The sequence below is a fragment of the Malurus melanocephalus genome, unplaced genomic scaffold, assembly GCF_030028575.1.
Source record: "Malurus melanocephalus ecotype Western Australia unplaced genomic scaffold, MMel_1.1 scaffold_115, whole genome shotgun sequence".
NCBI classification, from domain to species: Eukaryota; Metazoa; Chordata; class Aves; order Passeriformes; family Maluridae; genus Malurus; species Malurus melanocephalus.
Genome location: NW_026623347.1, coordinates 1,959,444 through 1,984,046, shown reverse-complemented (window position 1 = coordinate 1,984,046; position 24,603 = coordinate 1,959,444). Strand labels below are relative to the sequence as shown.

Sequence of the window (24,603 nt, the reverse complement as noted above, 5' to 3'; positions counted from 1 at the left end):
CCTGTTCATGAAGGTGGAGTTCTGCTCTTTYAGGGCAAGCTCCCGTTGCTGCAGGGCCACAATTTGCCTGGAGAGATCATCAGGTGTCCTACACAATAAAAACAAAATGAAAACTTTTAACAAATCATTGGTTGAAAGTCCATATTCCCAAAGAGGTCTCACCAAAACCACCCAAGGCCATTTCCTGCAGTCCCTGAGAACATAGAGCTGCAGCTTGGCCAGTTCACACAGAACCTAAAGCCATCAAAACCATTCCAGCATGAGATCAGGATTCATAAGAGGGTAAGAGAGTGTGGAGGTGCATCCTGTGAGAGTGTGGAGGTTCAGGTACATCACAGGTGACTCAAAGCAGTGCCCCCACAGAGTTACCTGTGCTGATTTCAGAGTCTTTCACACACACCGAGACTCCAGAAGAGAAAAAAACCCAAATCCCTCAGCTCTGGGTGTCACTTCAGATGTCACTGATAACCTTTTTCTTGTCAAAGAGATCAGAGATTTCCACAGACTCTGAAGTTGACAGAAACAGGTTTATTTTTTCATCAAATCCAATGACAAATGTTTAAAGGTAATGGGATGGGATCATGATAACTCCAGTCTGGCAATTCCAGAGACCACTTCAACAGTGTCTGCAGGGGGAAATTGTTCTTTCAAAGGCCTCTCWTTAAGATAAAAATAAAAATTTGCCTTGAGCCATGAGAAAGGTTTTCCCACCCTAAAATAGAAGCATCTCCATCACACTTCTCAAAGGAACCTGCGCTCGAACAAGGGGAATGAATGAGAGGAGTGAGCCAGACCTTGGAAGGGCTTTCCACATCAGTTCTGCAGCAGTGAAATCTGTACAAACACAATCTATCACGGCCCCCAAAAAGCAAGTCAAGGTCCCAATGCTGCTGGCAGATTAAACCAGGCCTGGTCAGAGTTTAAAATATTGAAATACAGTGCTGGAATGAGGCTGAGCCTCTCAAAAAAAACTGAATCGGGAAAATTACCTCCAGCTTGAGCATTCTGACTGAATCCAGGACTAAAGAAACCATTTCTCCAATGAAAGTATTTTTCAGCTGACTCCTCACATCAAAAAAAGGCATCACTTTTCTTCTTTAATCATCTGTCACTTCCAGTAGAGCGAAAATTAGTTAAACACTGAGTTGGTGCAGATAGGATTCAATTTTGGCAAACCCAGCTGAAAGATTCCTGCGTTTCACTTCCAGAATTGTGTCCTTCCTCAGCAGAAAATACTGAGGCTTCTAATACCACTTGTGTTACATCCAAGTCTTAACAGTCAATATATGATAAATCAGATGGAAGTGTTCTCCCAGCAGACAMTGGAGACACAGATTGAAGCAGAGAAATCAGTCAGGACAGGACATGACACCCACTAGCCATGGAAATTATGAGAAAAAACAAGATATGACCTGGAGATGGCTTGGCTAAAAAAATCTTTAAATAAAATTCTGGTAGCAGAGACCAGTCAATTTTAATCCAACACATACCTGGATTTTCAAAAGTGTTGCAGCATTTAATAACATGTCAAAGTAGCTCAGCAGCTCTTTACTGAGGGTTACCAATGTTTGGGCAGCAGAGAAAGCACAGGAAAAATGGACTGGGCACACTCAGTCTGTCTGGCAAAAAGCAGCTGCAAGCAGACACACCAATTTCCACAGGAACAATCTTTGTACAATGGAATGCCAAGTCAACAAGGCTCTGAAAAATGCAGTTCTAAGCTYGGATAAATCACCCAAATATAGCAGATTTATCATAAGAATAGTTAGTACCAGGCAGCTCTCTGGCCATGTTGAGTGCCAGCCCCCAACACCAGTGCTTGGTCCCTGCATCAAGGAAATAATTTCACGGATTCTTTATTTCAATATACAAAAAAGTATATCTGCCTTGATGTTTTTCTCATTTTTTTTCAGATATTCATATCATAATCTATTAGGATTGAGATCAGGAACTGAAATTAATCCAACAGTAAAATGAGAGAGGACTATAAAAGCCACAGATTTCTAGTAATGATTGCTCCTGACCGATTTCCAATAAAAAACAATCATCCTCATCTGTTTAGCCATTCAAACCAACAATCAGCTTCCAATCTCAGTTCCAGCAATTGGCAGCTTTAGGTTTACACTTAGTTCTGGACAAAGCTTTACTGGCATTAGATACCTTTTATTATTTTTTTTTTGTTTTTAAGTGGAGCAGCATAGATATATAACAGAAARGCGAGTCCATGGGTATTAATCCCCTGTAAAGGAAAGTTCAATTTCTGTCAAACTAAATCATGCCAGGTGAGCAGAGACACCTTTGCACACACTCTGCTGTTAAAYATCCTTATTGAGAGTTTTCCCAGGTCTACACCCCACCCTGATCATCAGCACTTTGGCAAAARCCACATTTCCACAAAGATCCAAGCAGAGGAACGACACTGCATGCACAATGAAATTAAATCATGGCTTTCAGTTTGAAGAGAATTGCTCGAGTCCCARAGCACTGCAAACACCAACCAGCTGTAACCAGCCCTGTCATTGCACCAGTTTCTGACAACAATGCCATGGAAAGAGAGAAATCTGTCAGCATCCCAACACACAGTAACATGAGCTGGCCTTCAGAGCCTTGGTCTATCATTTTTGTGAAGCTCTGTCCATTCCCTATGGAAMAATTGGTACCAAAAGCAGAATTGGAAAGCCAAGGAATCTGCTTTAAGAGGATCTTTATGATAACACAGCTGGAATCACAATGGCTCACTGAAAGAGGTCTGAAACCCTGTCCTCACCCAAACAGAGGCAGAATTCCCTTTCTGAAAAGCTGAGCACTGCCAGTGTTTGCTCTGCAAATCTTCAGGCAGTTTCCTTCCCCGTGGAACCACCAAAACCCCACACCTTGTGTGCACCAGCTGAGTAAAAACSTGCCAAGGAACCCAGAATGGCCCAGTTCAGGGCAGGGGGTTATCAAAACTGATTTGTGTGCTTTGTAATCATAAAGTTCACGTGAACAAGTGAAAAAATGACTCCCAAAATGCAGCTGCAAATGAAATCACTGCCTTCAGCTCCCTTCTCCTGGATAAGGCACAGCCAAAAGCTGGAATGTTCCTCCTGTGTCCCACCTTCCCTCTGTCCCTCTGACACTCTCTGCTTCAGCAAAATTCATGAAAACAAACAGCTGAGTTTAAGCCTAATTTGGACAAGGTTTTCTTTTGCCCTAGACAAGCAAATTAGTCCAGCAGTTAACAGCACAGCAAGGCAGGAAAGGGACAAAACTGCTGGTAAGCAACGCTCTTTGCCTTCCTTTGGAGCACAGATAATTCGAAAAGGAGCAATTCAAGAACGATAAAAACATAAAACTTGTTCAAAAACACAAAAATGTTCAAATGAAGTGAAAAATCAACTTAACAGAATGTTCAACCAATGACTTTTAGTGCCCACTGTCACACTTTTTAAACTTCTAAGGAAAATGGCTTATGGTGTTTTGTTTATGCCTTTTTTGTTTTAATGCACACAACTGACATTTCCAAGGATTTGGAGGAATGCTCTGTTCTTAGTTAAGGATCTATTACCATTTCAGCATAAACTGTGACAGTTACACACTGAGAATCAGCTGTCGAAGTAATATTAAACCACAACTCAGTACGTAGATAAAAATGTTAAAAGAAAAAGATTTTTAATTTATAATTTATTAGAATGTCAACTTTTTATTGCTTCTATAAAATGTTTCAAAATGCACAGCAAAGGAAGAGTTTTGATTGTAGCTAGAGATCAGACATTAAATTTTAAGTATGRAAGTGCAAGACAAAAGTAAAACTAAAGAGAAAAACAGGCACTTTGTGAATATGTTTGGAAGACTGAGTTCTTCACTGCTTTTTGTTTAATTAAATTTGATYCAAACTACCAAACTAAAATCACATTTATAATACTAAATTGCTCAGAATTACTTATTTTTGGAAGTCTGCTGAATTAACATTTCTCTTTACAGATTTAGTTCAGWGTGAATATACAATGACAGATTTGGTTGTCTCAACTAAGTCATATTAAACTGAAATGGAACATTACCAGATTTTTGGCACAATTTTCTCAGTTTTACACTTGAACATAATTAACTGACAAAGACCAGACACAGACATCCTTATTAAAGTGTTTGTTGAGAATAAGTCCCATAAAGGGAGGCCACATCTGCTTAAATCTCTTCTATGAAAAACATTTTCCAGATGTTTTTTTGTGTTTTGGTTTGTTGTTTTCTTTTAAAGGTAATCTCCTAAAAGTATAAAATATTTATTTTGTTCCTTATCTTTTTTTTTTGTATTATGTATAAGGAAACCTAAGAATACTCTGAAATTCTCCTCTCCCCAASAAGAACCTTTTCCACTTTTAGAAAAATAATTCAATCTTCTTCCTAGGCAGGAAAACAACAGCATCTGAAGAATAAACACGGAACGATAACATGACAACGAGAGAAGATTCCTGGAAAGGCAGTTTAGTTGTTTTAAATATTTCTGTATGATTAGGAAGGCCATGGAATGCCTGCAATAGTCTTTTCCTGTATGTTTGAAGTGAGTCTCAAACATCCTTTTTGTACATTTGATCTCCTCAACTGCTTTAACTCGTCTATCTCTGCTTTACAGGGCTCCTATCTACTTCTGAAGCTTCACCAAGTCCAAAAACATCTCAGCTCCTGGAAGGACTCACCCTGCAAGAAAGTTCAACAAATAATAATCACAACAGCTCTTTCAGACTTCCCAGGACACAGCACAGAGTCCCTATGTTTAATTTGGTCATATTAATTTTGGTCATATTAACTCCGCATTTGTTATGGGAAAACTATAAATTGCTTAATATCCCTTTCTCCACAAAATATACATTGCCTCCCTGGGAACATTCCCWGGCTCYCCTTTACCAGACTACAGGAAAATATTGSCACTAAAATCTGGTGTCCAGACCTGGAAGTTCTGAGAGTTAACATTTTCAGCAGCACTTCTGCAGGAAAGTCCCTTCAAGCTCCAGGCCAGGTAGCTAACCCTGTTTGTCCATAACTCCATGCCCACATTGTCCCTTTCTATTCYTGATTCCATTAAATAATCCATATGGTCTGGAATCTCCTACACACATCAGTCACAAAAACAAATTCTCAGTGCTTTGTAGCACTTCAATTAAATTTTTTTAAAGAGAGGTCACACACCTTTATTCATTCAAATGAAGRTGTTAAGAAAAGAAATCCACACAAGGGATACACCAGACTGTTTCTCCAACAAAGTGGCTGCTTCATATTTTCTGTACCAAGYAAATGGAGGAAATCTGAAGTGTAAGTGAAAGCAATAAGCAATCTCAGCCTCCAAGGCTCCCTTCATTTAGAGAACTCTTATYTGTGTACAGATACAATCAACAAATCCAATTGCTTTGTACCAAAGCAAATGTCCCCATTAACCACTTGAAGCAGAAGAACAACTTATTTGTAAGAAAACATTTTAAGTGTGTATAAGTGTCTTGACAATTCTAAAGACAATTGATACGTCTCTTTTGAAGCAATTGCAAAATCAGCAATTAATCCAATCAAGCCATAATTTGAAGAGGGGAGAAATGAAAGGGAAGAAAACTACCTTAGATTCCAGTTAATAGACTTCTTTGGATTTTAATGAAGAAAGCTTTTTTCCTCCCCGAGTTAATGATACGGCATCATMACAACTCATCGTTCAAGTTTCATTTCTACTTTAAAGATACAGATAAGGGCTCAACAAGCGAAAAATTAATCCTACTTTGGAAAAAAAAATAATAATTGGGCAAACATTTCAACAGTCCAAACCTCCTTCTCATCCCTGGCTGATGAGACCAAACCTCCTTCTCATCCCTGCCCTAAGAGCAAGCACAGAACAAAGCACAGAAATTTGGTGAGGTTCGAATGGAATCTCACAAATGAAAAGCTTTCAGAGATCTCAAGCAGAGGGAATGTACACACAGCAGCACCAAACCTTCTCACCTGGAAGATGAAAATACTCAGCTTTTGGGTTTACCACTGCTCAATCACATGATATATAATTTAAAGCTTGGAGAGATTATGGTGAAACAAAACCAATTTTCAGAGTCATACAGAGAGCTTCATAAAATGAAACCATTTATAAGGCAGCAATAAGGCATTTAACGTGTAACTCAAAATGCATGGAGTGTATCTGCAAAGCAGTGAAATATTCTTTGTCCTATGTAAGAAAAGAAAGAGTTCTTAAGGTCTTAAACCYGACAGATCAGACACTGAAGAAAAAGGAAAAAAACCCACAAAAAATTCTAAAGCATCTTTCACGAATTCACCAGCACAAGCACAGAAGTGGTGAAGTTGGAAATTATCAAAAGGGATTTTAAAAATGGCTGCTACTGCTCTCATGCTAACACAGATATCAGTACAGTCTTTACAATTAGAGAAGCAAATGTATTTTCTCAATTCTCAATTTAGCGAATGTAATTATATATTAATGACGACGTWGAAAGGAAATTATTGTGGCACACAATTTCGTACCTACTGCCCTTAAGACTTCAAGCACAAAATGTAAACACATTTAATAATGTAATGTTTCATTTTACTGCAGCAGCAAAAGCAGTGTTAAGTCTTTTTCCTAATCATGAACTTAATTTGAGAAAAAAGCAACAGCTAAAGGGAAAAATAATGCCGTGAAATGAATAAAAACTTCTTTTAGGGAGTCATAAGTAGGGTTTTTCTATAGTTTTTCCTGTAGTTTCTATTTGCCAATGGAGYTGGAAGAATCATTTTGGCAATCTGAGGTTGGGYAGAGAGGACAGKGCAAACAGGRGAACCAAGAAACTTCATGAGGAGGGTGGGGGCAAATCTAATCTAAAGAACAGAATCACAGCAGAATACCAATTATGTATTCTAACCCCATGRGTTAGAATCTTTAGATTTCCAAGGCATTTGGATAGCTGTGAATAGTAACAAAAAATTAATTTCTGAAATCCAGACTGAAATACAAAGATATGTTCATTGGAAACAAACTCCAAAGCAGCAGATGTTGTATCTTTCACAGAGATTTCATTCAACAAAGGGTCATTAGGAACCCAGAAAACCATTCCAGGCCAATTACTGGGATTACACAGAACTGGGAAAGAATGCTGACAGCTAAAAATTAAAGGCAATAAATGAAACTTCCAGAAGATCAGGCAGAAGCTGCTCTTAACTTTCATGTCAATGAAGCTCATTCAGGGATTCATTCCTCACCAAGCTGAAGGCCAGCAAGGATGGCTGGTTACAACACAAACATCTGAAGTAAAAAAATCAACTCCTTAGCTTTCAAATTAGCCAAGAATATCGGTGGGAATAAACAGAATTTTATCAAACCCCTGCTGGTTCCATTCTGCAAGGTCACTCTCAAGACATTTGAAAACACTTGGACCAGCCTAGAAACAAACACCATCAGCTTCTTCTCAAGGAACGAGGAGTGGGACACAGGGACAAGACACAAAAATCCTCCAAAACCTAAAACCAAATATAATTTCCATGTATCCAACACGCCCTTCTGGCATAACTCCAACCCTCGTGGAATTTACCAACACAGAAACATCATTTTTACACCATTTCTCCAGATAGCCAGGGCTCCTGTCTGACAGGAGAGCTCCAAGGCTGGCTACTGACAATTTATGGACATTTGATTATTGTCACAGATTGCACTGAATTGATGGTCTTGTTCTCTTGACACCTGTCTGAGATAATCCTTGCAGAATATTAATTTACCTAAGTCCTTGCATTGTTTTCAACATCTTTATTGATCCTCTTGTTTACCCAGATTCTTATCAGCTGAAAATATTAGCCAGCAGTAACACAAACCCTGAGCAAGAGGAAATRCTATTAATGGCTGGAGACAGGTCCTTGGGAGAGTCTAGACCATATTTGCAACTATTTTATATAAAGGGATTTGACACCCCATATTTTATTCTTATTTACTTCTGATTACAATCACATTTTCAATCTCATGGCAGGAGCAGCCACTTTAAACTGCAACTTCAAGCTACAGTAAAAGTTCTTTTAACTGTTTTTTTTTTTAATATCAATCCAATAACAGTCACAGGTGAATTTATGGTAACAATTTTAGAAAGAATGAAAAGCATACTGCTTGTATATTCAGCTGGAATTCTAATTTATTCTTTCAGATAGAAAATTGAGGTTAAGCCTGTTGCTTTGATTAATTAAAAACTACCTGAATTCAGTAAAAGATTATTTCAAACCTTTTTACAACATAWGTCTCACCTCTGCCAGAAGCAGAACATAAAACATCCAAGTTCCAGCAAATGTGAGAGGTTAAAAGCCTTACTGAAGCACAGACAACACAGYTGATAAATGATTATATTTATCATGAAAATCAATAGCACAACAACAAAATTAGACAATGTCTGAGGAAAATGCTTGTTCTGTCAGCAGCCACAGGTCCTACAGGGGRTTTGTATTAAGATGGCACAAAAGGCATCAGCTGCCACTGAGGCTCTGTTTGGGGTGGTCACATCAAGGGCGTAATACATCTGAGGTAGGACTGGATATCCCTAGAAACCAGACCAAAGATTTGAGAAACTGAGGCCCAAAGACTAAACAATATGATGAAGGACACCCAAAAATCTGTAATTCAACTCMATGTAAGAAAACAAAACCCCACGTTGGATTGATGGATGATTAAAGCTACCAACCATAAGCACCATCTCCCAAATCTTTTGTCTCTCAGCTGGTAAAACAGCCAAATATCAGCATGCAGCACCATTTTTGCGAGCAATACTAATCAGTTAATCCTAAAACATGAGTTTAAATCCCAGCTTTTTGCTGAGCCTAGCCTCATATTCAACTACTACTGAGTTTCCCACAGAGTTCATTTCCCATTCGGAGCCTGTTGCTGAGTTTCTGGTTTTAACAAATCCAGGAGCACGTGAGCTCAATGTGCAGAACAGAACCCCAGCCCTGGCTCTGCTCTCCCAACCCCAAAAAAAAGAACATTTCCCACTCAGCTGTCCACGGGCTGCAGCCAGGAAAACGAATTACACCCGTCCCCAGACGCATGTAAATAAACCAAAGAAATTTCAGATTTACAGCGCCGTCTTCAAGCCCTCTCCCCCAGCTCAGGGAGGATTAAAAAGGACTTCAAAGAAGCCCGAGTTCCAATTAAAACACTGTGACCACCCCGGGGACGCAAAAATATTCCTCTGATTAGTGAGATGCGCTCTTTGAACTGTTTAGCTAAAAAAAGCTTTCAGAACTTTAAACAAATGCAGTAATTCTCTCTCATACTTTTTTTTTCTTTTTGGGGAAAGTTTCTAAAAATTTAATATTCAAAGTGAAGGACAAATAACATTTAAAAYGGAAAGTTTTATGGAAGCCCATTAACACATCAGCTCTAGGCATCAARTAACATGAGACACAGCAAGACCTGAGTGCTGCAGTCCCAGCACAAACCAGATGACACAAATTGTCAGAACAGAGGAACCCACAGTGTCACTGCTGCTGCAGAGGTGGTGGCACCCCTGTGATACCCCAACAGCCTCAGAACCACTCTCCCTGAAGGGCAGAGCACATCAATCCCCCTCATTTTGAAATTCTGCTTTATTTCCTTTRACATCCAAAGCTCCCCAGCCACACGTACAAAGTGTCTCACATCCAAGCTCTTTGACACATGGTGATAATACAACAGTTACCCTCAGACTTTGCAATTAGCCCAGATTTAAATAAAAAGCTCTTCCTAGGCTTGCTGCAAAGAAAAATCRAAAGAAAGAAACCAGCCCTCTCCATCCCCTCAGACTCTCACTCCCAAAACCAGAGCTGAATTACATACTCCAAAAGTTTTAACATCAAGAACAATGAACGCTAAGAACAAGTGCTGGGAAAATAACTGAGGCTTGGAGCATGCCAAAGCAGTTGGAGCTAAGTGGGCATAATAAACCTGCCTGTGAAAGCCAAACCCCAATCACCCTCATCCATAAGGAATGAATAATTCATGGCATTAGGAGATAGAAGCAGACTTTAAGACTTGCTCACAGAAAGTGGAACTGCTCAAGTGTAATTGCAGTTTATAGATGTAAACAGTGGCATTTCAACAATTACTCTTTTTGCCAGTTTGCTCTCAAAAACCCCCACTCAGCTCAGYTACCTGCATCCAGCACAGCGTTCAGAGCAGCAATTGTGGCTTCCCTGTGATGCCCCAGCTACAGGATTGGGGTTCAGGTAAGGACTGAACTGGTGACACTTGGACAGCACCTTGGCTTGCTGCTGTCATCAAACACTGAACAYTTCCAGTGCCTGAAGCTACTGGGGGAGGCACGAGTAAGATTAGATGATAAATACTGTCRAAATTTGAAATGTATCCACAGAAAGCTCCTATTCTCTCTGCTAAAAGAAACAAACACCCCTTTTTCACATCACTTTCACATCCTTCCTTTCATTCACAGTTACCTTCAAGATCTTGCTTCATCCTGCTGTACCATATAGGACTACCCAAAACCAGTTACATTTCCTTTTTCAGTGAATGGATGCTACAGAACCAACCAAACAAGAATAAAAGAATTGAACAGCCTTCCCAAAGTCTTCAAAGCATCTGCTCTCCTGGAGATCTCCTCCTGGCTTCTCCAGGAGCTTCAGCTTCCAGATTCTGGCTGGCTGCTTTGTACAACAGCTCCACAATAGAGGAAAAGGTGCATCACATATTCCCAACTTTTCAGATTTCACTGGAGATTGAGGGGGAAGATACTGCTAAGCATTTATAACCTAAGTGTAGATGGGAGTCCTATTTATACAAGAAGTCTTATGTACCTCACATGTTAAACCTGTCTTTGGACACAGTTTTAAAGAGCACAAATGAAAGTTGCAGCCATTAAACCTCAAAATAATTTTGAACTCCTCCAAAGCTCGTCTGCATTCTCAACTTTTCCTGTTATGTTACCAAGAAAATGTTGGATTTACTTCAGCCATTCTAAAAGTATTTTCCAATCTCAGCTCATTTCTCCTTCCCCTGTTGAGCCACAGCTTCTCTCATCAAGAAACATCCCAAAGAAGCAGTGCCAGAAATCCACATTCCTTGTAGAACCTGACACCATCAGTATGTTTAGYACTAAACCAGTGCAAAGCCAGGATTAAAATGAAGCACAAAGGCGTATGGAAAACAAGTCCCTCTGTACTTGAAAGCAACTTTGCAAATGCAAATGCTTGCAGAACATTTGGCCACATGCTGAGCATTTACTCTTTGCAGAGTCATGTTATCAAGACCAGGGTTTCTGAACTGCCAACACACTTTTTTTCTACCACATTTACTATATTTCTTAACAAGAAAAAAAACTGCACACAGCACATGATGGAGAGAAAATGCTTAAAAAAATCTGTAACTAATATTTTAGTATGCAAAGAGCTTTTTGTGAGCCTCGTAAGAGGATAACTGGCAAAAAGAAGAAAAAGTCGTATCTTTAAGTTATACTTTTCATGTAAGAAGATAAGTTCTTCAATCAGTGTGAGAAACACACAGAAAGGTTCAACAAGTAGGAGGCTCYACATGAAACCAACACCTCTCTGCACCAGGGATCCTGTCAGACATCACCAAGTCAGAAAAGCAGACACATCCTTCTCTGGCACTCCTTTTTTCCAAAGAGGATTTACAAAATCCTGAARGGATGGGCACAATTACTGCACTGAGAGATTCAAATACATCCTACAAGAAAACTTCTTGCTGCAAGCCCAGGGAGCTGCATAAACAACCCCAAATTTCTGTGTTCACATTCAACACTGTAAAACTCTCCATTTTTTAGCAGGTTTAAAACAAATGCTCCTCAGAAAGGAGAAACGAGAGATGCCTATTGATTAGGTGTCAGGGCTACCTCAGCAAAGAGAGAAAGAACATCATAGTGGAAACAAAAGTTGCCCACTACATCCTCCCTTCAGAAAGCACAAAGGCTTTAAATACATGAAACCAGCTCAACTGTGTAGTTACCCTCTGAAAGGCCKTCAATTACCTAAATTGGGCTGAGTGGCAGAGAGGAATAAAAATGAGACAGGGTCAAAACAGCTCTGGAATTAATTGGGAGGGGAGAGGGTACATTTCAAAAGAGGGAGAATTTTCATTCTCGCTTGCCTTCCTTTTCCATCCCTCTCCAGCAATCGCCATGGCCCAAAGAGACAGAAGAGGAAGATTTCATTAATAAATTTATTTCAACTTCCTTTTCAATGGCTCTAAGAATGTATGCAAATCCATTCATAATTAGGTTTAAAAATTCCATTTCATGGGATAATCAGACTTCAAAAAACTCAATTTTAGTTTTAATCAGATTTTAACAAGGATATTAAGTCCATTTCGTTCAGAAGAGGGAGAAACGGTGAATTTAACACAAAATGTATTCAAGCTTAGCCCTGGGAGATAATTAAATAAAATTAATTTGGCAAGGGTTGTCTGTAAATGGAAACGCTCCAGACAGCAGAGCAGGTTCCTGAAGGAAACAAAAGCAGTTCATTACTGTACAAACAGATACAAAGCTTATTGTTCACACAGAAGAGAASTGCAGCTCCTCCACAACAGCAGGACAACCTGAGCCCTGGAGCTGCCTCTGACAAACACAGCAGTGCATGGAGGAGGAAAGGGAGTCATTTCCTTCTTGTTTCAGCTAAATCCCCACACGCCCCTAGCACAGCAAGGAGGGGAAATGCAGGGGACAGCATACACAAACCTAACAATAACAAATTACTAAGCAGAGAAAATGGTTAGAAACAACCTAGTGAGAGACAGCCCCTTTAAACTATGGAAACCCACGTACAAACTTGAGGCTGTCAGCAAGATTCTTGCCAGATATGATTCCATCAAATTCCACATAAGGATTTAGTCCCACCATAGAACTGAATCCCAGTTTAACACCAAAAGCATCCCAYTCTCCCTGACAAAATCCACAGACAGATAAAGATGATAAAACTTTATTAACTGCCCTTCTGATGCCTGAATTTTGACGAACTAAATATTTATTTTGGAGCCCTTAAAACCTTAGATACAAAAATTCAGTTAATACTGTATGTCAGATGTGTCCCTTCATTATTAGCATCACATGGGTACCAGACTATGAAAGTCACTTCTGGTAAACACTCAACTTCACTGTAGAGTCAGACATTCTGATTTAGATTTTCATGTTGTATATTGGTTAAGGGTTTACCTAAACTTTCTCCCAATATTGGACACTTTAAAGGTGCAGCTGGACCCAGTGTTGGACCATCTTGTCCAACCAGCCTTTTGTCAGAAGCTGAACCTCGAGGTCCCTTCCAACCTGGTATTCTACAGTTCTGTGAAAATCTGATGACCTGGATACACCATCACTGAAAAGAAGAAAACAGAATACCAAAACCAGACAGATATTTCTGGAAAAGAAAAAGCTATTTCAACTATCTTACTACACTCCAACAACATTGAGAAACAGCACATTTATCTTCAGCAGCTGTCATAAGCCATCCAGGCAGAAACACGTGCATTTCCAAGACCTATGTCTACTCAATTAGAAAAAATAATAATTCAGAGCATTTTTTCCACTCTTCCTCTCTACCAGCCTTGCAAATATATCAGTTATTACAAAGTGCCAATTGCATTTCCCCTTGCCAGCTACTCGCAGGCAGGTGAGCCAAAAGGTGTTGTGTGACCTTGACAAGTGGGCCAGCTCTCCAGAAKGCAGGTGATGCCTTTGCCAAAGTCACACTGGAAACCATCAGGCCTAAATGAAAGGCTTGTCACAAAACAGGCTTGATGCCATCACCCTTGGCTGCTACATTTGCAGAAATTCACCTGAAACCACAAAGCCTGATCTCTTGGAGTACAAAGAGCACCGAGTCAAATGTCATTTGCAAACACAGTAGCAAAGCTGAGCACAAAAAAACTGGGTTAAAGCATCATCTTCTAATGGAGCTGAAAGCAGAGCTGTGAAGTATTCCCAAAAGATGTCCCAGTTMGCTGGATGAACAGCTGACTTCTCTAACTCAGGATGCAGATACTGAACATATTCTCTGTCAAAGCCAGACATCCCATTTCTGTCCTCCTTGGAAAAGTTAGGTTTTCAAGTCATTACTGAAGAGCTTGATGTGTATCACAGAGAGAGGATGATTGTTTCATTAAAGCAGAAAATAAATCAACTTGGTCAGCAGGGAATAACACAAGAAAATCCAGAATTTCATATTTCTTCCTCCTCAAAAGATTTATCTTCCTTTTTACTACACTGCTCATATCAGAGTATCTCTGGAAGACAGTTTAAACAAGTAATAAGAATTCAAAAGCAATTACAACAAGAACAACTTTTGCCAGAAAATGGTTCTTGCAGTAGTTGCCCATTACTCCCTGCAGAGACACAGCAATTGTTAACTCTGCTGACAAGAGAGCTGAGAATAATACAGAGAAAAGGAGTGAGTAAGGAYTGAGTCCAAATGGTACTAAAAAAGCAGAGAAGAGCTGCTCAAAATCTCAATCAGCACATTTCTAGAAAAGCCAAAACTACCTACATTGGAAGGTCAGACTCTCTGACAGATCTGCTCCTGCTCAGAGGCAAAAGTTGAGAGCAGCTTCACAGTGCAGAGGTTTCTGCCACACTATTTCAAATGTATCATCCTCTCACAAGAATGTCATTCTGCAGGACATGGCTTCATTAGAAAAAAAACATTTCGCTGCCAGGTGACGACCAAATTTGAGAAAATAAGCTTTGCCAATGCACTGCTAGAATTTTAAATCAGTGGCAGGGAGGAAAAGCAGGTTCCATGCACCTCCACCTCTTAACTGCCTTGGCTAAGTGGGAGAGCTGRCAGTTTTTATCTCCTTTCTGCTGAGCAGGCCTGGCTTCACTTCCTACAAGCTGTTCCAACCTCACTGAGAGCTGCATTTGAAAAGCAGGAGCCCTCAGCTCTTATTTCAGGTGTGCAGGTCAGCATTTGGAAAACAACCTCCAAGAATTGACTCTGGTTGTTCTCTGAACACAGGAACCCACTCAGCCCCCAGCACTTYCCATCTTTGCTTCCAAAATGGGAATCTTCCCAATTATTTCAGCCCCAGGGCTCTTGCCAGCTTGGTGCAGTGTTTGCTGTCATTCAGGCAGCTCATTTCAGGCTGTGGGTTTTGTAAGTTAAGACAAAAAACACTCTGCATTTTGTCTCAAACAGGAAAAGGCATCATCTATATGAACAGCAACAATTGAGAAGGCTCACTGCACTCTAATACCTTACAACTTGGTTGAATATTGTTTTAAATAGGAAAGATTATAGCTGAAAGCAAAACRTTTTTCTATATATTCTATGCACATAATACATAATAGCTCCACTCTGCAAGAGTTTTTACTCTTTAAAAGGGATGGAGGGCACCAGCTAAAAATCTTCATGCTTATGTAAAATTCATACTGATGAGAGYTAACAAACTTTCATCCTAAAAAATAATCTGCTTCTGCTCTTGCATGTTACTCTGGATTTTTCTATCTTGCCCAAGACACCACTGACACTGACCAGAAATGGATGAGTRAATAATCCAATCCTCCATGCTAATTTCCATGCTATGAGTTATTTTAAAATAACAAACAACACTTAYATAATCACAGCTGGTTCAAGAGAACCTTGAGGCACTTATCACATTAATCTTTTAACTTACTAACATTTCAAGTTCACTGTGCCCTTTAAGAAATGTTTGAAAATATTGTGCTGTGCTTTTGCTGCTACAAGACACATGAATTTTTCTCTCTCCAAGCAATGCATGGACAAAGGTATATTTACAAGAATATTTCCTTTAATAAAGTAGCTTGTGAGGAAAGAGAATATAACCCAAGTAAAGGTAAGTTTTCATTGAAAATATTTAGTGGGAAAGCATTTCTGAGGGAGGAAAGATTGGARCTTCAGGACAAAGCTTACATAACATCATCACAGGGCATGTAAGCAAGTTTGTCAGAACAGGAGCATTTTAACAATGCTAAAAAACTGAGGCACTGTGATGTTCATACATTTCCTCCTGCCCCACGTTGATGCTGCTATGCTGCCTGTTAGGTACAATTAAAATTGAAAATTTGACCTTTCCCGGCTGATGCAGCACAGAACTCACTGCACTGATGACAAAGCAAAGAAAGATGATTAAAGCAGCTCCTTGSCAGCCTCCATCAGGAGCAGGAATCCGTGCTCCAGGCACTGAGGAGGTTAAGCACTAACCAGGAGTGAGTCATTCTCAAAACACCATCAAGATAACCTGCACCAAACACATTCACAGAAGCCTCTCAGACGATACAAATCATATTTTGGTCTTATCAGCACTGACAGATAAGCTCTTCTTAATAGTTCAGTGCATTTTTCAGCAAACTGTTTATTTCTCGACATGAGCAAAGGTCAGCTGCTCTCACACTTCTYGTTCCTGTCCACAGGTTTTGTTCTGCGTGGGCAGAAAGATGGACATGGTCTGCTTTTATTCATTAACCCTCATTCCCTACTCCCCAATTCCAGTTTTCAGAACCCTGGTAATAAATCAAGCCTGCAATTCCAAACTAAAATGTACTGTCTCCTCTTCCCRTTCTTGAGTCCATGCCCTTGTTTACAGATTGGTACATTCACAGGGAAGTGGGACTGAAAAGGACCTTRTAATTTAGGTCCTGTCTAGTCCTTTGCTATTGTAAACTCAAGTCATCTCTTCCATAACCCACTGGATAATTTGGATACTTTTGATTCCAATGGAAGGTGAATTCAGAACTTCAGTCTTTCTAAAGGTTACAACATCCTCKTGACTGCATTAATGGCAGGGTTACAGCAATTTGATTTAAATGCCAATGCATTTAAGGATAGYTGGTTCTTTTTCTCACCAGTATGGATCCCCTTCCTTCTCCTTCCTTCTATCAACAAATTTCCTGGCAGCACTTACATCTCCCACCAGACTGTGCCAGAGGCTGTTCCACTCCACACTCAGTGGGTTCCAGGCTCCTTCCAGCAGCCCCTTTCTGCATCCCCTGCTATCTCCCCCCACACTGGGTGACCAGAGCTCTGAGAAGCATCTCCAAGGCCAACCACAGAGGCAATTCAACACCTCCATGGCAATTTTTCTCTCCCTGTGTGAGAATGAACACGGCCTTTCTGGTCCTTTCCACTGCATGTGCTACAATTTTCCAAAAGAACTTTGCATTCAGCTCCCAATTCCACGGAGCATTGTGCTTTGTTTCATTGAATTTTGTCCCACTTCTGCACTCTAATCCTTAGGGTCACTCAGTTCTGCATATCCAGCTTTTGTGTATTTATGAATCCTCTGAACTTGGCATCATTAGCCAAGTTTTATCAGCACACACCAAATTTTTGCACCAAAACCATTAATAGAAATACTAAATAAAGCAGATCCTAAGGCTAATCTTTGAGGAATTCTACTTACCCTTGCATTTTCCTTTCAACAACACTGAATCTATCCCTGCTCAAACAATTCCTATACATTCTACAATTCTTCCAATAATTTCCATCYTCTCCCCCATGGTTTATACTTTCCCAAGCGGTTCYCKTTTCAGTGAAKTTCAAAGAAATACGATTTATTGTGWTTTATCTGAGARGATAATCAATTCTCTAGACAAAGAAAGTTGTTACATTACTCAGGCACAATCCATCTTGGTATTCCTTGATCCAATGAAGAAGGGAKATTCCTTGCCCTGTAGCTAAAGGCCATGCCCAGGAGTACAGGGGAGCAGCACACCCAAGAGTTTGAATCCTTACTGAAGCATTGTGTTTTGCTCCTGTTCAAAAAAGGTCTCAGAATTTAGAGAAGAGTTTTAAAAAAGACATGGCTATGCCAGAAAAAAAACCCATACCCAATATGAATTTATGGGATGTACATTTTTGTTTAAAAGTTTATCAGACTTTGGGATAAGTGAGGGATAATGCACTGCACATCTAAGGGAGAGGGGAGGCAGAGCACATCACCAGCCCCAGCAGAAAATTCAGAGCTGAAATGCTAAAATGGAAATGGAAAGGTAAAATTAAAACTGAGCTGGAGATTATAGTGGTTATTGGGTTTTTGGAAACGATCAAATGATAGGCTGAATAAAAATCAAGCACAAGCATTTGAGCTGTCTGACAGRAGCAAACCATCCCCTCGCTGATTAGTCTCTGCTATTTAAATGATAATTTCACTTTAAGGCAAACAGGGCTGCCTAATGCAACCAAAGTGGCTCTTTAGAAGTGTCTGTGTTTTTGAAAGCTTCTCCTTCACAGCAGAGTGAGCACCAAAGTTCAAACCATTTACACATAACACGGGTCACTACCTGCTGCAAGGAGCCAACCAACTTCTACCCAACTGTTTTCCAACAGTGTCAAACAACACTGGCAGGAAATTCAGCAGCAACTCAAAATGAAGTGGCTGATTGGTGAGCCCCCCATGGCGAATGAAACACCTGCTATGGAGCAGACATCAGCACTTATTTCTAAACCCACTCCCGTTCCTAAYGGAGAAAAAGAGCTTTAAGTTTATTGGCTTGGGGAATGCACCATATAATCAAGCTGGGTTAACGCTTTACATTCTGATAATAAGAGTCAGTGGAAAAAGAAGTGGTAATTTCCATTAAAAATGGTCTGTTGGCATCTTCACTCCCAAAATAAAGTCCTTATTCTCCTAGTAAGAATGGTCCATCTTTTCCTTGATGTCATTACTGTCCACATTGTTCTTGTACTCAAGTTCCTTAAATCATCCTTCACCAGAGAAGATGGACAGTGTGCTAAGCTGTGGTCCAACAGTTTTTCTGTCTCCAGATTGTCAGATCTGTGCTCCTGGGTAGACAATCTCTTGTACTGTTCTGAGAGCTTTGAAATGCAAAGCAAGGACAGATACATTTTTGATCYGAGCTTGCTTACTTCTCACTCTGATTATCTGATTATGCATTACAGCCTCAGTCTGCCTCAATGTCAGGTGCTCATCCGTTGTATTTTACACTTGTCCTCTGTCTCTCATAGCCTCCAGACTTTAAATACTGTGATATATTCAAATAGAAATAAAAGCATTAATGGCAAACGAGAAAGAACACTAATAGTTTTGAACATCAGAGGTAAATGCAGCATTCTTTGGAGAAAATTAGTATCAGAYAGGAAAATCTGGCAGGAAGTTTAGCCCAGCATTTCGGTGAAGAACTGTAAAACACAGACCCATGACACTTTGAGRTATCTATGAAAAGTGGTTGCTGCATTAAAAACTAAGTGGATCAACCCCATGAGAACGGGAGAAAACTGAACTCTGGTAAAAGCACAGATTTGACATCACACTTCCAAGAATTACAKTTAAATGCATTACTCCCAGTACCCAAACATGGGCTGCAGTCTCCCAAAACTGCACCTGACTGCCCTGMAGCCTGGAGCTTCAGAATGTGAGATTACAAGGGAGCATTTTCACCCCACTAGGCAAAATAAGCGTTCTGCCAAGGAAAGTTAAAACCTAAGGCAGCGTGGAAAGGGAAGAATAATGTACATTTTAAAACAAGAGACCAGAATAATGAAGAACAGAAGAGCTTAGAGGAATACTCCCAGTATATGATGCATGTCACATTCAATAGGGGACAATTTSCTCCAAGACATCTGTGTGTAACAAACAGCACATGCACAGTCAATGTAAGATAACAGCAAAGAGTTTTCTCTTTAAACGTGTAATTCCCTGTCTAAAACCAAAAATGCCCTTTGGAACTGTTGAGAAACTTCCCCCTCAAGAAGCTGTTAAATGCTGYTAAGGCAGTGCTTTCATCTTTCACCACACCAAGTCCTACAAATACTGAGCAYATAACCTTTATTTYTRTAWAAATGCAATGATTACCCTCATCATCCCTTCCAACCCTGGCAGTTCACTGCCACATCCCCTGCCCTGSTCTGAACAGTACAAYTMTTTATGCACCAACACAGGAGATCTGATGAGGGACCAGATCAGCAGTGGGATTGCTGTTTCCCATTCCAGATTGCTTTTTGCCATGCAGGGACACCTCTTTCAGCTGCAGAGTTCCCAGAACCAGAAGGTACCAGGTAGAAACAGATTATTTTCAGACATTCACTAGAGTCAGAAGCCCCAGGTGAGGCAGGAATAGCAGAGCTGCTCCAAACTGGRACTAACTTGTCCTGGCACAATGATTCAAGGGAAGCTCACTCGACRTTAATCCCTGTGCAGAAACCAGGAGAAAGCCCAGATCTGAGGGATTTGGGAGATTAGCAACCAACATATATTGGCCCTCTTCAGAGAGTGAATTCTTTAGCATTTCCCAAATCTTCAACTTCAGCAGAAGGCAAAATATAACAATAGAATGTAGTACTGTGCCTGCAGAGGACAACAGCAGATAATCTACCCATGAGATAAGCTGAGACCTCATAACTACACAAGTTTTTCTAACAGGCACAGTGCTTTTTTGTTGTTGTTTTGGTTGGTTCTGTGGTGGTTCTCCTCTGTGGTGGTTTTTAATTACTTGTTCCCCCTACACAGTGTTTATCTCCCTATTGGGTGCTCTGGGAATCCCCACTGTGAGGAGACAGTTTGTTTTACACTGGGAATCTTGTAAACAGCAGTCATGCAAATTTCATCTGTTCACAAATCATAAATTACAACTATTTATRAAATACTCAAGACATAGAACATGAAGTTTCAATATCCTCACACCATGCTGATCCTAATTTTCTCCTCCAATTATGGACACGGCTCTAAAGATGGGGGCCACCAGTGGCCAACCCAGAAAAACCAAACTCCTCACACTCGCCAACAGAGAAATCTGCACTGTAGTTCAGAGGGCAGGCAGCACCAAATGCTTTTAATTAGACTGATTTCTTGCTTGGTGACAATAGATCACAGGGCTACAATAGGCTATCCCAYAAAAATATTTGCTTCACTATGGAATGATCATGGCAGAATTACGGCACTATTGGAACCAGCAACAATAACCCCCAGTCTTGTCTTGATTGGCTGCAGTTAATTAAGCATCCAGAGTAACATGAGTAATTCAAATTATTTCAACATGCACTACTTTGTATATCTGTCAACAGATTTTTTTTTAAACCAGTAACCACTTACTCATAATGGACATTCAGAGAAAGACAAATTACTACCTTGTGAGAAAGGAAAAGATTATGAGCTTCATTCACTACTGTAAAGATATTCAATGCCTTGCATGGGAGAGAGTGCACAGTAGCTAAGCATAGTTAATCAAGATTCAAAAAGGAAAGCAGAGAACTCCAATATTCTCCTTTTTCTTCTATTCACTGAAAAAAAAGAGCACTAATCCACCACTAAATGCAGAATCAAGAAATCCAATTCCCCTTTCCCTCCCTCTCTCCTCCCTTCCCCCAGCTCCAAAAGCAGAATGTGCATAGAAGGACTTCCCGTACTGAGTGTAGCACCTGGGTAATTATGAATTACAACTGTGCAAACCACTGTACTAAATAGAGATGCTTGCCACTTAATTAAACCCTTTCTTAGAGAGGAAATGCATACACATTCACACTATCTCCTCTTCTTAATTGGTCTCAGACATTGCAGGAAGTTAGTCCCCAAGATTTGTCAGCCAGCCAGCCCACAGATGTTTCAATAAGAAAACCAGATCAGCATTACCAGGTTCAGTTCTTGGGCTTGAGGTGACAGGTCAGCAGATCAGTGTCTGCTGTCTSCAGCTGGCAGGCTCCACCAGGAGAAAATGGTCCTTCAGCATTGGCCACAATTCCTGCCAAACTTGCACTTCCCTTGGCTGGCCTGGGCAGTGAGCTCCACTAACAGCCACGGCAGCTCAATGAGATTTCACTGCTGCATCCACCCTGTAGGGCTTGGTGGGCACTCTCCAAAGCCAAACCACAGCAAACCCCTCTGGGACAGCCTCACATCATCAGCACTGGGGGACCAAGAGCTGCCTGACAAGAGAACCACGGCTCAGGAATGCCCAAGCTCATGCCCAGAGTCTCTGAGCTCCACCAGAGTCCAAGCACTCTTCTCTTCTCTCCTCTCCTCTTCTCTTCATCAGCCTCACCTCTCATTTCCACACTGCTCCATGACCTTCAGAAAAGGACAGCTGAGATCTCCACTGTGCCCTGATGCAAAAAACTGAAATGATTCCGAGAAGTTCTATCAACAAAATCTTTTGTTTTGTCCCACACATAAACACCAAGCTTGAGCTGATGGTACCACTGGAAACAGAAAACAAAAGGAAAGACTGGCTTCAACAGGCCATGATCAATATATCTGAACACCAATATAAAATGATTCTGCTGTGTATACAAAGATCTTTGAGCTCAGCAGAAGTAAAAACTTTATACTCATTACTTCCCTTAAAAAAACCACCAAACAAAATAACAAACAAACAAAAACCCTACATCATACATTACTATTTATTATCTCAAAAAAGAAAAAAAGCTTGGACTAAAACTCCTCTGAAGCTGTTGTCTGTGGCTCACCTGACGTTCTTCATGCAACTATATAACTTTTCAGCCAAACTCCAATCCTTCAAGACTTGCAATCTTCTGCCACTTACAGAATAACACAAAGACAAATTTAGCATTAAGCCTTGTCAGCTGCTATCAATGGTTATCAGTACCTCCAGCATCTGAATTACTGCCTCAGCTTTAACAAATACCTGATGCACATCTTTYTGCATCACTCAGGACCCCAGGGTATATCTATTTAAAAACAGCAAATGGCTTGCCTAATTCATTAGAAGACCAAAACAATATCAACCAAACACAGACAAACAGCAGCAAAACAGGCTTATTTAGATTAATAGCTCACAGAACAAGAATCCTCGTTTTTTATCTGTGTATCTTCTACATGCTGCAGAAAGGAAAGTCAGAACAATTATAGTGCTGCTCTGGGAATGCAATTTTAAGGGYTGGGCTGGGGAGAAAAGAACCAGGCTGTGAAGAGCTCCTATTAAACAAGACAAAATGAAGAATATTACAAATATTCTCAAATATTTTCACCTAGAGAAACACTCTGTTTGATATTCCATTAGAGAAATGTGCACAAAAACTGTTTCCATACGAAGCTACAGCCCTGAATACTGGACAAGGAGAGGAGGACTGCGTGCAGGCAGCATTAAACAGAGTTTAAAAGCTCTGCCGGCAGCAATTTGCAGCCTTCCCAGAGCAGTGCCCTTCCCAAAGCTGGTGGATTCAATCCCAGGCTGGARCGATCCCGGTCCCTCCCGCTGCAGGAGAACGGGCGCCATCGCGTGGGAATTTTGCGTTTTGTCACCAAATAAAGCCAACGCTGTCACCCAAAAACTCCCTCCAGTATTTTTCTGATAAAATGTATCAACTGTTCAATGGCAGAAGAAGAACCGCGGGGAAAATATCTCTAAGCTAATAGTGCAATTCTAAAAAAACCCCAATGTGTCGTGATTAACATGGTTTGTCAGTGAAGATGGTCAATGACTCAATTATACAAATATTGGATTTTGAAGAAATACAAACTGCATCAGCACATCCTCGAGAGACAGAGTAAAAGAAGTTTTCTCAAAACAATCTTTTCTTAATAACAGTCCTACAAAAACCGTATATAAATATCCTTTAATAGGATAGTATGCTCCAAAATAACTAAGGCTTTCTACTCACAGAGAAAGAATTTCAATTTCTTGTGGTTTTTGAACAGTTTGAAACCAATCCTACACAGAAATATCAAGTCAGACCAACATATGACAAACATATGAAAATCCCTGGCAGCATAATAGTAACACCCAATAAAGACTTCTATCCACAGCAAAAATCAGAGCCAACCATACTGCAAAGTAGGCAGTAAGAAGCTCAAGAAATGAGAAGGGCATACAATTGAACACAAAAAAAATGACATAGATCTATAATGTGTTCACATGAATCATACAGAACACATATGATGTGTACTCTTTTATTATCTGCCTACTGTGCAGCACAGGGATATTTTGCTACAGAGCTACAGCTGTCTTTGTTTCCACTGTTTATGAGGAGAGGAAAGCCCAGGAGCTTACAAGTGCAATCCAGAACTAGCAAACATAAGATTAGCCAGAGTCAACTGTTAATGAAGTTGTTTTCCCCCCACAAGGTGAAGCATTATAAACACTCTTGCATTGTCACCAAAAAGAGACCAGTACTAAAAACAGTAGGATTACCACYACACTCCTGAAAGCTGCATCTCCTTCCCAAGTATTATTACATAAAATTACACTGCAAGGGTTGATCATAAGCCAATCTGACAAAAAGCCTGCTGGGAGCAGGCAATCAGTGAACAGAAACCACTGAGAGCAGACACTGAACAAGCCCTGTGGAAGTGCTGGAGGAAATGAAAAATCATCCTCTCCTAAAATGCTGCATGCACTTCCCTTACATCCTCTGTACTAATGAAGAACCTGATAAGAAAAGATGAGAAATCCTAATTTATTCCCCTTTTCCTTTCTTATCAAGTTATTAGCAAACAGAACATTGCTCTGGCTCTTTGGGACAATCAGCCAACTTGTTCCTGTTTCTTTTCTACTATGAGATGGGCAATTAACTCTTCTCAAACTTTCACCAACAGCATTCTCCAGGAACCAACGAGAACAATGATCTCTCATCATCTTCATCATCCTGACTAAAAATTAATGTAATTCATGCTGTAAGAAATCAGAGCAAGGGGAAAAAAAGAAAAAAGAAAAAGAACATTGAGGGAGGGAGGGGGGAATCATCCAGTCC

General features: G+C 40.2%; 1 protein-coding gene across 1 annotated transcript in view; it reads right to left on the bottom strand.

Moving 5' to 3' along the window:
• The window catches only part of LOC130575686 (mitotic spindle assembly checkpoint protein MAD1-like), a gene marked incomplete at its 3' end in the record, with an annotated part of 188,555 nt that overhangs the window by 153,341 nt on the left and 10,611 nt on the right, over positions 1-24,603 (bottom strand). Inside the window, exon 10 of the mRNA XM_057369757.1 lies at positions 2-88. Within this exon, the coding sequence (XP_057225740.1) occupies positions 2-88 (87 nt within the window). The remainder of the gene's footprint in view (position 1; positions 89-24,603) is intronic.